General features: G+C 41.8%; 1 protein-coding gene across 1 annotated transcript; it reads right to left on the bottom strand.

Annotated features, from left to right (window-relative positions):
* Positions 1-4,463: 4,463 nt before the first annotated feature.
* On the bottom strand, positions 4,464-6,261 carry cart3 (cocaine- and amphetamine-regulated transcript 3). Its single transcript, XM_085277040.1, has 3 exons — positions 5,887-6,261; positions 5,219-5,302; positions 4,464-5,099 (listed from the first exon to the last, which is right to left on the bottom strand). The coding sequence occupies exons 1-3, from the start codon at positions 6,073-6,075 to the stop codon at positions 4,992-4,994; spliced, it is 381 nt and encodes a 126-aa protein (XP_085133166.1). The 5' UTR covers positions 6,076-6,261; the 3' UTR covers positions 4,464-4,991.
* Between the last annotated feature and the right edge of the window lie 7,683 nt (positions 6,262-13,944).

Below are 13,944 nucleotides of genomic sequence, written 5' to 3'. Positions count from 1 at the left end.
CAAGTGAAAATAAAATAAAATAAACAATAAAAGCAAAGGTGAATCAAATAGACCATTACGGCAAGGCTGGGATGGTCCATTTGGTAAAGTAAATCCGTTGGGCATCTTTCTTTGCCTTTAGACAAAAATTCTGATGGTAAAAGAACCAAACGGGACAGGTGGGGAAAAAAACAACAAAAAAAGACAAAAACAGCTTTTCTGGGGAATAAGTGCGCGGTCAACAACAACGCTGTCTGCCTTTAGCTCCACCATGATTTCCCAAGTGGTAACACGCCCACACACACGCTGAGCTCACAGAGGAGCAAAGGGGACATTAAAAAGTCAACGTTTTATTCCAGACTCGACTGCATTATTGATGGCAGGTGGCAGAGAGGAAGGGTGGATGCGTGGATTAAGCACAGGGCTGAGGAATGTCAACAAAGAAGCTTCAATATTCACTAAGAGTGAGAAGTTAAGAAAACACATCCGTTATTGAGTCCAATGAATGAATATTTCTATTATTTTAACATGTAATGAGACTGCGGCTTGACTTTCATAAGCAACAAATGATGATTATTAAGTATGAAAACAATGAACGGTTCGATGCACTGAGGACATAAAACAACTACAGCAATCGCCTTTGTACATGTGAAACAGACTCATGCCAAAGTACCTTCCTGCAGCAGAATTATTATTAGTGGTGCAGTAATAGAGTTCTGATGTTATTGTTAGTGGGGCTGACATAAACTGCTGGCTATTGAATCGTCAGTGTGTCACACTTGTGTGTAAAATCTTCAAAACAAACAAACAACCAAAGAAAAAAGCTACAGCTGTATGATAACTGAGTAGGTGAATAAAGAGCTGTGAGCGTGTGTAAATGCACTTTGTTTCCTTCTGTAATACATCTGTAAAGTATCTTTGAACTTGACAAAAGTGACATTTTTTGAAATAGGAGGATGAAGTAACTCTGTCCGTTGAGTTCCGATTGAGAGAGTTACCGAACTCCAGTTTTTGGGAGTAGTGATGATGAATTAACATGGAAATCTCATTTTGAAAAGAGGTGGTTAAAAATATTTATATTTTGGGCAATGTCAGAGATATATGATTATATGGCAATGCGTATTTCATATTTCTCAGTTGCTGTGCTGAAGTGTGGGGGAATACATATGCGAGTAACATAAAACCTTTATACTTGTTACAGAAGAAAGTGAATTTATTCTTCTTCCAGGGCGTGTGTGTAGGAAATGAAATACTGCTGAACCATGTGTGAAACCAATAAATAAAATGAAAAATGAAATAAAGTCTTCTTCTTCTCTCCAGAGCATACCTCCACCTCTCCAGGCTCGTCGCTTCTACATGTTCCCTACTCTGTCCTTACACCTGTGGTCTGCCCCCACAGTCTCTCTGCCCGAGGACACTGTGGGGCATTCAATATCACTCCTCTGATTAATAGCTTCAAACTCACAATCCTGTCCTTCACTCTCTCCAGCTCAACAACGCCGCTCACACCCTCGTCCTTCAGGATTACCCTTCTCCTCATATTTAGATCATGGCAGAACAGTTTAAATCCACCCCCAGGGCTCTTGGCCTTACTTCTCTTCCGCTTGGTTTCCTGCACACACAAAAATATATCTAGCTTCTTTTTCTTCTTTATCAGTCATAGTCCCAGATTTAGTGTCCCCACTGTCCCTTTCCTTCTTGTCTTCGGCCAACAGTTTCAATCAGCACCCTGCTGGCCAATAGCACTGGAGGTGGATGCTGTTAACCTGGGCCCCGACTGATCCGGTAATGAAATTCTTTATGATCTGCATGTTGGATTTGGTCTAAAAAATATTTTTGTATTAGTTTATACAATATGTGCATACAGTTCCTAGCACAGAGACTCTCTCTGTCTCTGCATGCTCAAAATGACAGAATGAAAATGAGAAGAACACTTTGAAAACCCGTCAGATAACAATGGGGGGAAATAAACTACGCTGGATATCTGAAGTGGACTGGGTAATGTGTTGAACAGATGCCGCATGGTGGAAGCCTGCAGAGAGCTGAATTCAAAGTGAAAATGATGCAGCAGGCTAGTGTTTGCAGAAACTGAGAATGGTGCTCGTTTTAATGGCTCCCATGTGCACGTATGCGTGCCCGATAACAATCTGAGGTTCAACTTGGCAATGTCTGATGTACCAGAGGTGTTCTATTGGGTTTAGGTCAGGTGAGTGTGGGGACCAGTCAGTGGTATCAATCCCTTCATCAGGAACTCCTTCAGGAACCCTGGACCCATTGCACTGGCATAGGGTCTGACAGTGGGTCCAAGGCCTTCATCCTGATATGTAATGGCTGTCATTGTGCCGTTGTCTAGCCTGTAAAGGTCTGTGTGTCTCTCCATGAATATGCCTCCCCAGCCCATCACCAAACTGGCCATGCTGACCGATGTTACAGGGAGCAAAATGTTCTCCACGGCTTCTCCAGACCCTTTCACATCTGTCACATGTGCTCAGGGTGAACCTGCTCTCCTCTGTGAAAAGCAGAGTGTGCCAGAGGTGGACCTGCTGATCCTGGTGTTGTATGGAAAATGCCAGTCAGGCTCCACAGAGCGGGGAAGTGTGAACAGGGCCCAGTAAAGGACGCTGGGCCTTCAGCCACCCTCGTGAAATCTGTTTCAGATTGTTTGGTGACTCTCTGAGCTGACCCTGTGATTGACACTCACTTACCTTCTTGTCTCGTCTTTCTTGTCTGGTTTCAAAACAACAGATATCAACAGCAAAAACACCCAGCGTGAGATTTCCCTTCACTTTACACCACTGTGGCTGTGCCGAACATTTATAGAAAGCTTTTCTGGAAATTAAGAACAAATAAATTAAGATTCAGTGACAGTCTATTGTTTTTTGTGTGTCTTCCTCTTTTCCTCCTGTAGCTCCATCTTCTCCATCTTCAGCACCTCCGTCTGCGCATGTCCAAACCATCTCAGCTTTGACCGCTCGCCTCGGGCTGATGTACTCATTTACCTCAGCGTTGAATCTTTTGGGCGGTGCCACTGTCTCCAAACTTTTTTTTTTTTTTTTAGGTTTTTTTGTGTGTTTGTTGTTGTTGAAAATGTCTGGTGTGTAATTTATTTTATGTACGTTGCAGTTTATTAGGAAGAGAAGGTGACTCTGGCAGATGCTTTGGAACGAAACGCTGGCTCAGTTTCATTCAGCAGGGATCCCTGCACTCTGTCAAAACAATGACATGCATTGTTTTCAGTGACATGTGTTACTGCTACTGTAGACGTGATTTTTTTTTTTTTTATCATAATTTGTGTCAAGTAAGTTTTGGGTTGCCACCAAGAAAAAGCTGTAATTATTTCACCTCCTCCCTGATGGAAACTCAAAACCTTTTGCTAAGCATTAAAAAAATATATATTATTAGAGTTTTATAAGTTTTTCAAGTTTCTAGTACCAAGTTTCTGGAAGTTGTCATTATTTAAAATTGCACCTGCAAGTTTCCTGGTGATTTGTCGTGTTTTGTATATAATGGCTCGCTCCAAACAGGATCCTGACTGTGTGCAAAAGCTGCGAGCATGCTGGATTCTCAGCTGGTAGATTCTCTCAGGCTCATTCATTGTGCAGCAAGATGAAAACATCGATCCAGGACCACACGACTGATTTCAGCCAAAAGAAGAACAAGACATCCTCAGGAGATGGTTTGACCCCCACTGAGCTCCTGTCTCAACATTGCAGTCAGATTAACTGTAGCAAGTTCTCCCAGGTGCTTCAATCACGCGAAATACCTTGAATACTTGCGTGAGAGAAAGTGCACTGAAACTAGAGAGGATGTCTTAAAAGCAAAGGCTTGTTTATGTTACTTCGCTGATTCATAAAAATCCTTCATGACATCACTTTTGTGAGCATCCTTCCTTCGCTTTTACTCCCTGAAACCTTTGCACGGTGCTGCTCACTCCTTTAATTCAGCCCTAAACATTTCCCTCCATCAGCATAAAATCAAAGCGCCTTTCCAAAACTCTGCGCAAACATCAGTGTGCAAGTGTTTCTGAACGAAGACGGGTTTAAGTTAAGTTAAGAAAAGACCAGATTCGTGAGGTTACCTGTACAAGCCAAGAACGAACTAGTTTTACTTGACGTTTGTGTTGAGCTTATATCTGACGTTATCAGCCTGAGGCTGCCCTCTGTGAAAGTGATTAAGCGGCTCAGTGTTTTGGCGCAGTGACAGTGTGGCCGAGACGTGGCAGTCACTCTGCGCTTTCCCTGCAGTAATATTAGGTTTAATTTTAAGCCCCTCTGTCACCGGAGCAGCCTGGCCTGCCCCAGGAGGTGTGACGTCACTGGCGAACGTCACAGTTTAAATATTGACTCCCTCAAATCCGTGAGATTATCTGAATACTAAAAATAAAAATAAAAAGTGGAAAACGTTGCATAACTGATTTCAAGGGAGCTGGCCTCTGTTTACGTGCCCGGAGCCATTTTTAAAAGAACACGCACTCAGTCCGCTGCTTTACAAAACAAGATGGTCCACAGTTTATTATAATTATGAGTCATACACAAAACATTCATCTGAAACAAAACAGACCAGGGTCGAGAGACAGACCGGACTAGCCCAGGTGAAGAATCACTACAATGTTCCCATAATATTGCTGCTGAGACTTTACAGCGTGTATGTGCTCCTCGGGTGGGTTAATTGTGCAGGGTGGGTTATGCCTTAACTCCTATTACATCACAACACGCATCCTGTGCTTTTCCTACTGACATAAAGTGGTTGGGAGCATTTACAGGAACTTTATGGTACTTTGTGGCTCATCTTCAATCCATCGCCACCATCCTTACACAGACTCTTTATAGTATTTTTCTTTGATAATATATACTTTCAAAATATATACATATCACAGAATACTCTTTTTTGTAAGGGTTGGACAGCCACCTGCTCCTCAACGGCATCATAAAAAATATGATAGTAATTACAGAGAAATAGAGTGCGAGTTTGTTTTCCCTCTGTCTCAATGCTACATTCAGATCCGGAGAGGCTCATAAGCACTTCAGCAGGAAGAAGTTGCAGAAAGCTCCCCGGGGACAGTCGCACATCTTGCCGATTCGAGCGCCTTTCCGCACGGCGCACTGCTCCCCGATGTCACACTGAGAGGCAGAGAGAGGGACACAACCAGAGGTTCGCTTCATTTCCACCCGCCACTGCATGCACCAAGGGCATGCCATTTCATACTACTACTACTACTAATAATAATAATAATAATTACCGTTGGGACTTGGCCAAATTTCTTTTCCCATAAAGGCAGCCGTTTAGCCTGCAGCTTTTCCAAAACTTCTTGGAGAGCTCCGAGCTGTCGGAAACAAACATAAACACAAAACCATTAATAAAGATAATGTGGTTTTTGGAGTGGGATACAAATATAAAATCTATTTATGGAACATGCAAATTAATTAAAAGCCACGAATAAAATAAAAATCGAATCTGTTGGTGAGTTTCTTAAAAGTTGGAATTATTAATAAAGTAACTATACAAACAAAGCCATAATTCTGTAAAACGACACAAACCGCTGAGGAAAGGTGTTTCTTCTTGTTCTTGTTGTTTGTGTTGTATTAACTACACTGGGTCCAAGTTTCATTACCGGGAAGAATCCTGCATTCATGCGTAAAATGCGACTTTCTTTTCACTCTCAGCTGTTCACAGAGCTCAGCTTAGCGTCACATTGTTGCTCTTGACTCTTGTTGTCAGCGGGCTTCATAGACTATAAATAAAATGGTCTTAATTTTATTTTTCACAGCATAACTAAAAGTTTTGTTTTTTGTTTAAAAAGGGGAGAAAGAGAGGAAAAAACAGTAACGGTCTTGATAAAAGAAGAAAGCTCTCCGCTGTTAAACTTGCGCCGTGTGTCTGCGTGCGTACTCCGGGTGCAGATCTTACCAGCTGCTTCTCGCTGGTCAGGTTCGGACCTTTGGGGTAGAAGTCGCGCAGGGCTCTGGGGCTCAGCTCCTCCTCGGACTCGGAGTCCAACACTTCGGCTCCAGCGGCGCTGGAGAGCAGCAGCAATGCGCACAGGAGCGCCCCGCTGAGCAGCCTGGAGCTCTGCATGGTCCCAGTGCACGGCAGCATGTCGCCCCTTTTGCCGGTCTCAAATAGTCGCTCCACCGCTCCAAACACCTTTTTATCTGACTAGTTGCATCTGCTCGCTCCACCTTATCCTTTGATTTTTTTTTCTATTTGTCATGCGTAACAGCTGCCTTGGGTGAGTCATGCCGCAAAAGTTGCTGGGCAAAATATGCCTCCAAAAGTCAACAACAACAGCAGCCTGCGTGGGGTCGTTACTTAGAGCGCAAAGGATTACTCCTTACTCGATAGAAGAATGGAAAACTAATTGGTCTTTTCTAAGAAGCTCAAGATCAAATTCAAGCGGCATTAGGTCAATCACCTGATTAAATTTCAGCCATGAGAATATAACTGCAGTCGGCAAACACTGTTGGATTTACAGCCTCAGGATGTTCAACTTCACAGAAGAGCAAAAGATGTGCTTGAGTCACCCAGCAGTCAGAGAACAGGGCTGTATTTAGTATTCCACCTATAGAAGAAGTATGGCACAATGCGTTACTTTTCTCTTATTATTTTCCCAGAGTGCCATTTCCAGGCTCTCCAGCATTAGAACTTAGTGACTCAGTCTTTTATGCAGTGAATTACCACGAAAACAAGCAGTGCTGGTTGAAAACGGCTTGTAAAGTAACAAACCGACTTCTAATCAGCCTGTACGTTGATTAGAAGTCCATTTTTTGCATTTTGAAGTATGTGAGATATTTTTATTACCAACTGCTCAAAGGGAAATAGTGATTTATTTCGTTATTTCTGCAGCATTTATGACACTTGTGGGGAAAAAACAGGTACAAGTTTCCGAGTATATTTCAGGTTTATGGAAAATAATCAGATGATTTTATTTTTTAATATCTGCATACTTGAACTCCAAACGCATCAGAACTCACACTGAGGAACATAAACAACATTAAAATAATCCATATTTTGCAGAATAATCAGCTCCACCGCGCACTCTTCCACCTAACATGATCTGTACCCTGCAGCCACAGAATCATATCATTTTATCTCTTATGCAACCACTGAGTCTGCGGTAACAATGCAAATGATGAATGTTTACACAAAATATGGGCGGACAAGCGACAGCAGTTGTCTCTCCCATTGTATTCTTAATCCTGCGGCTGAGTTTTCCCTGTGCGCTGCATTGATCGAGGGTATCAGAGCTGCCTGCGTCGGGTCCACCGGCGGAGATGGAGGAGCAGGAAGCTGCTTTGATTGTGCTCGAGACTGCATGACTCATGTCTCCCTCTGTGCCAGCTTTAATGACTGAGACGCCAATTTGACATTCCATTCAAAACCACCAGGCTATTCCATTCACAACCTCGGCTTCTCTAGTTTTTGTATCGTATCTCTGAAACTCTTTTTGCCACAGGCTTGCACTGCCTTTGGGGTCACTTCCTCCTTCTGATTGGTTTCTTCTGGTGCTTTCAGACATAAAATGTAACCTTGAAGACCATAAAGTGAGTTACCTCAATCAGCCAGTTTGTGAATTGTGCATAAATAAACAGATTTCGGGAAGCAGTGCAAGGAAAACAATATAACAGATGTTTTCACTATTTCAGAAAAAGCATATTAGGGGATTTTTGAGGGGAAGCCATGAGTTTAAAAATAGGCTTAAATATTTCTTTTCATATCAGTGATTTTATTTTTGTGACCCAGGGCAGGACAACGAGCTGTAAACACAGCAGACATATAATCACTGCCTAATTTACATATCCAGTGACCACAGAGCAACAGCAGCACTCATTCGGTTTTCTTTCTCTGGTTACCTCAGAATTAACCCTCCACACTTTGTGGTTTGTTTTTTCTGTCTCTAACAAATACCCCACTCTTCTTTACGTCTGCGGTCACATATGGTCCACTTTGATCTTACTTGGGTCGGACCCGTGAAACGCCTCTTTTTGTCAGTGTAAAGAACTTTACATTTAATCCCTGAGATATTTTAATATGAGAAAAAGAAGCGCAAGTTCAACAACACAAGTCAGTTTTCCTACATAATAAAGACCTAACCCTGCTCCTGTAGTAAGTAAAAGAAGTCTGTCAGCACAACTCTTTGGGCTAAACTGAAATAAATCCTTAAAATGATGTTCTGGTAGCTCACTGCCCAGACTGTCCTGTAATTATAAAACAGAAAGCATTTGATAATTGACAGATTATGTCTGTTTAATTACACATCATACATTTCTGTACTAAACAGTGAAAAAACAGCAACTTTTTGTTATCGTTGTTTATCTGGAACTTATTTACTCTGCTGTAGTATGAATGGTCACGTGTGAGGTCATCAGTTCCATTTCTATAGCACCAAGACACTTTATATTGTAATGCAAACACCCTACAATAATGCAGACTTATGAAAATATAGGTAAATATTCAAAACTGATGCTCTCCTTCACATTTTCTAAAGCCACCCTGTGGGCCACAGTGGGGTATTGGCCTGGTGCAGTTGGACATCTCAACAGGTGAGCAGGTGGTGAAAAAGAATTAACTTACGGTTAACAAAATGTGTTGTACACACCTATATTATTTTTCTGTCACCTAACACCCAGTGTCAGCAGGAGAAAAACAGGAAAGGAACAGAGGTGAGAGAGCAATCCACTGACCAGTGAGTAAATGCACACAAGCTAAACACCAGAGAGAGAAACGGGGTAATAACGTACCAGCGAGCTCAGACACTAACGAAGCAGGAAGAGAACAGAGGTTAGAAGGACAAACACAGAAAACCACATGAGCAAAAAGATGCTTAAAGATGGCCAAAGAATAACTCACCAAGTCAGGAAGGAGAAGCAATCACCAGGAGAAGGAAGGAAGGAAGGACGGACGGAAGGAAGGAAGGACAGAAGGAAGGAAGGACGGATTGAAGCAAGGAAGGACGGAAGGAAGGAAGGAAGGACGCACGGAAGGACGGAAGGAAGGAAGGAAGGACGGAAGGAAGGAAGGAAGGAAGGACGGATGGAAGGAAGGAAGGAAGGAAGGAAGAGACAGAAACAAAGGAGTACAATAAAAGGCACATAATAGACAATTTGAAGTTAAAATCAGCTGTTATTGTCACCCTGACAGATAATTATCTGCTCTGATAGCAAACATGCTTGGAATGGCAGGTATAGCCAAAAAGACTGGTCTTGTTTATGTGTGTGTGCCCCAACTGATTTGAAATGAAACAACAAAAATATAGGGTGTGTGCAGTGTTGGTCAAGTTACTTGAAAAAAGTAATCAGTAGCTAATTACTGATTACTTCCCCCAAAAAGTAATCCTGTTACTTTACTGATTACTTATTTTCAAAAGTAATTAATTAATTACTTAGTTACTTAGTTACTTTTTAAAAACCCGATTTACAACCTGAAGAGGTGATAAAGCGATAGATCTTTCAGCCCAATTCTACTTTTTCTACATAATCCGTCATACAAAATGTAATCAAATGGAAAAGTCTACTTTTTTAACTTGTTTTATCAGTTTTAATCTTTTAACTTTATGCATCAAGCAAAAATTTAATTATATGCAACATTCTCTGACTTGAATAAATTAGTTTAACATTTAAACCTATTTTCTACACATTCCAGCACATAAAATAAAATATTTTTTGTGTTTACACACTCGCTGTAAAAAGAAGTTTTCTTCCCACGCACAACGGACACTAATGTTTTTGTCACTTTTTATGGAATCAAACTCAAAGTAAGGTCAGTGCTTCCACACTTTAAACGCTGCACGCTCATACTCTCTCCCGCACTCGATATATGATCCATTGTTGATCTGCACACAGCTGTTGTCACTAACAGCGCAATCGCTTATGTCACTGTTGTGAGACATTCTCGCAAAAAATCACGGTTTTAGTAACACAGTAACGCAGCGTTCCTACGGGAAAATAACGGTAATCTAATTACCGTTTTTGCAATAGTAATCCCTTACTTTACTCGTTACTTGAAAAAAGTAATCAGATTACAGTAACGCGTTACAAGTAACGCTTTACTGCCCATCTCTGGGTGTGTGTGTGGGGGGGGGGGGGGGGGGATTATAGGCAAGGCAAGGCAAGGCAAGTTTATTTGTATAGCACAATTCAACAACAAGGTGATTCAAAGTGCTTTACAGAGACATTAGAAACAAGAACAAATAAAAAGCATGATTTAAAATTGAATAAAACAAGCAAATAAACTAACTAACTAATTAACAAACAAACAAACAATAGTATATAAAATCAAAACAGATAAAATCAGAACAGTAGATAAAATCAGTAGTTAAATGTAAGTTTTGAAATTTAAGCTTAAAGTGTGGATTTGGTGCTTTATTCAAATGCAGCTGAGAACAGGTGAGTCTTCAACCTGGATTTAAATAAACTGAGTGTTTCAGCTGATCTGAGGCTTTCTGGGAGTTTGTTCCAGATATAAGGAGCATAAAAGCTGAATGCAGCTTCTCCGTGTCTGGTTCTGACTCTGGGAACTGATAAAAGACCGGATCCAGATGACCTGAGGGATCTGGATGGTTCATACTGGGTCAGGAGGTCATTGATGTATTTTGGTCCTAAACCATTCAGAGCTTTATAGGCCAGCATCAGAACTTTAAAGTCTATCCTCTGACGGACAGGCAGCCAGTGTAAGGACCTCAGAGCTGGACTGATGTGGTCCACTTTTTTGGTCTTAGTGAGGACTCGAGCAGCAGAGTTCTGAATGAGCTGTAGTTGTCTGACTGATTTTTTAGGTAGACCTGTAAAGATGCTGTTACAGTAATCAAGCCTACTAAAGATGAATGCATGGACTAGTTTTTCCAGGTCCTGTTGAGACATCAGATCTTTTATCCTTGATATATTCTTGAGGTGATAGTAAGCTGACTTTGTTATTGTCTTAATGTGTTTTTCTAAGTTTAGGTCTGCATCCATCACTACACCCAAATTTCTCGCCTGGTTTGTGGTTTTTAGGTGTATAGATTGAAGTTCTCTGGTGACCTGTAATCGTTTTTCTTTGGCGCCAAAGACTATTACCTCAGTTTTGTTTTTGTTTAGCTGGAGAAAATTATGGCACAACCAGTCATTGATTTCCTCAATGCATTTACCAAGAGCCTGTACAGGGCCTCGGTCTCCTGGTGACATTGTGATATATATTTGTGTGTCATCTGCATAGCTATGATAGTTTATTTTGTTTTTGTTTATAATCTGTGCCAGTGGGAGCATGTAGATGTTAAACAGAAGGGGTCCCAAGATGGAACCTTGGGGAACTCCACATGTGATACTTGTCTGCTCAGATGTGAAGTTACCTATTGATACAAAGTATTTCCTGTTTTCTACGTATGTTTTGAACCAGTTTAGTACAGTTCCTGAAAGACCTGTCCAGTTCTCCAGTCGTTTGAGTAATATGTTGTGGTCAACTGTATCAAATGCTGCACTGAGATCCAGTAAAACTAGGACTGACATTTTTCCACTGTCTGTATTCAGACATATGTCATTAAACACTTTGGTCAGAGCGGTTTCAGTGCTGTGGTTCTGTCTAAAACCTGACTGGAAGGCATCGTAGCAATTATTCTGTTTTAAGAAGTAACTGAGCTGTTGGGAAACTGCTTTTTCAATGATCTTACTTAAAAACGGGAGATTTGAGATCGGCCTGTAGTTGTTCATTTGTGTCTTGTCAAGATTGTCCTTTTTCAGTATAGGTTTGATTACAGCAGTTTTTAGTGATTCTGGAAACACACCTGATAATAAAGAAAAGTTGACGATCTGTAACAGGTCTGACTCTAAAGTCTTTGAGACCTTTTTGAAAAAACTTGTTGGCAGGACTTCTAAACAGCAGGAGGAGGAGTTCAGTTGACCTAAGATGTCCTCCAGGTCTTTGCTGTTAATAGGTTGAAACTGTTTCATGGTGTTTAAACAGTTTTTTGGTGGACACAGTACATATCCTGGATCTGCTGTTGATGTACCAATTGCTTGTCTAATTTTTTGGATTTTTTCAGTGAAGAATTTGGCAAAGTCATTGCAGGCCATGGTCGAATGAAGTTCAGCTGCCACTGACACAGTAGGGTTTGTTAGCCTGTCAACTGTAGAAAATAAGACCCGAGCATTATGGCTGTTTTTAGTGATGATGTCAGAGAAGTAGGACCTCCTTGCATTCCTCAGTTGTAAATTATAATTGTGAAGTTTCTCTTTATAGATGTCATAATGAACCTGGAGGTTTGTTTTTCTCCATCTGCGCTCAGCTTTCCTACACTCTCTTTTTTCATTTTTCACCAGTGTGGAGTTTCTCCATGGAGACTTTTTCCTTCCAGAGATAACCTTCACCTTAATGGGAGCAATAGTGTCCATTACATTTAACATGTTAGCATTGAAGCTATTGACGAGCTCATTGACTGACCCTCTGGGCAGGTCAGGTGTTAATGGGAAGACCTGGTTAAAAATTGCACTACTGTGTTCAGTTATACACCGTTTTGTGATCACTGTTGTTGATATATTTGTGTGGGCTGAGATTTTACTTTCAAAGAAAACACAGTAATGATCAGACAGGCCCACATCAGACACAGTAACCTTTGAAATGCTCAGGCCTTTGGCGATCAGTAGGTCAAGAGTGTGTCCTCTATTATGTGTGGCCTCTGTTACATGCTGAGTCAGCCCAAAGTTGCCCAGAGTGTTACTCAGGTCTTTAGTCCCTTTGTCCTGAGGGTTGTCCACATGAATGTTAAAATCCCCAGCAATAATTACACAGTCAAAATCAACACAGATCACAGACAGCAGTTCACTGAGGTCATTAAAAAAGTCTGTGCAGTATTTGGGAGGCCTGTAAACATTAAGAAACACAACTTTGGATGGGGCCTTCAGCTGTAAAGCCACATATTCAAAAGACTGAAAACTTCCAGGAGATAGCTGCTTACATTGAAATGATTCATTAAATAAGACCGCAACCCCTCCTCCTCTCCTGCTCGCCCTGACCTCACTGATAAAACTGTAGTTAGGAGGGGTCGTCTCGATGAGAACAGCTCCACTGTTACTTTGGTCCAACCAAGTTTCAGTTAAAAACATAAAATCAAGGCTGTGCTCAGTGATTAAATCATTAATTAAAAATGTTTTCCCAGCTAGAGATCTAATGTTTAATAAAGCCAACTTAAGTGTTTTAGAGGTATTACTTGTCCCCTCGTGTTTGGGAGCAGTCTGTGGCACACAAGGTATGTTTACTATGTTTAAAGATCTTTTAGAGTGCAGCTCTCTGTGTTTTGACCAGGCCACATGTCTCCTGTCACCTAAAAGTACAGAAATTTTAAAACCTTCTAGTAAACAGGGTCCCAGCTTCTCCTGGGAAAAGTCATCACTGCCATAATCCTCACAGCCCGGACCCTTCACACATCACACATCAGACTGCGGAGACAGGGCATGAAGAGGAACTAAGGGGGGCGAGGCTGGGCAATGTGACTTCGATTGCTCTGTTGAGGGTGGGGCTCGATGGCGAACCTTTGGCCGCTCTGGTGGGGGGTTTATGGGGGACAAAAAGGGATTGGGACGGGGGGTAGATCTGAGCCCAGCATTGACCCGCTCCATCATCTCCTCAGTGAATTTCAGGTGTGGGGAGGAGGGAGAAAGGGAGGGGGAGGAGGGTGATGGCCTGTCAGGGGTTTGGGGGACTGGGGAAGGTCGTGGTCCCTTGTCCTGGTCGTTGGTGTTGTTGAGAGAGTTGGAGGCAAATAGGGACCCCTCTTCTTGCCTTAGATGTCTCTCCTTTCTGAGGCTCTTCCTCAGATGCCATGGATGTCTCTCCTTTCTGAGGCTCTTCCCGGGTGGGGGCAAATGGAGCTCCTCCTCAAGGTTTCTGCTGGGCTTTGTCTGTTCTTGGAGTACTGTTTGTTCCTCTTTATGAGATAACTCCTCGTTTATCTCAGCCTTGGCACCAAGCACGGATGGATGACGTATGGAATAAAAC

This window comes from Mchenga conophoros, linkage group LG1, assembly GCF_057382185.1.
Source record: "Mchenga conophoros isolate Kocher_MC1m ecotype Shallow Benthic linkage group LG1, M_conophoros_male_GT1.1, whole genome shotgun sequence".
In the NCBI taxonomy this organism is placed as follows: domain Eukaryota; kingdom Metazoa; phylum Chordata; class Actinopteri; order Cichliformes; family Cichlidae; genus Mchenga; species Mchenga conophoros.
Note: the sequence above shows the minus strand (reverse complement) of the source record. Positions and strands in the feature narration are given on the sequence as shown.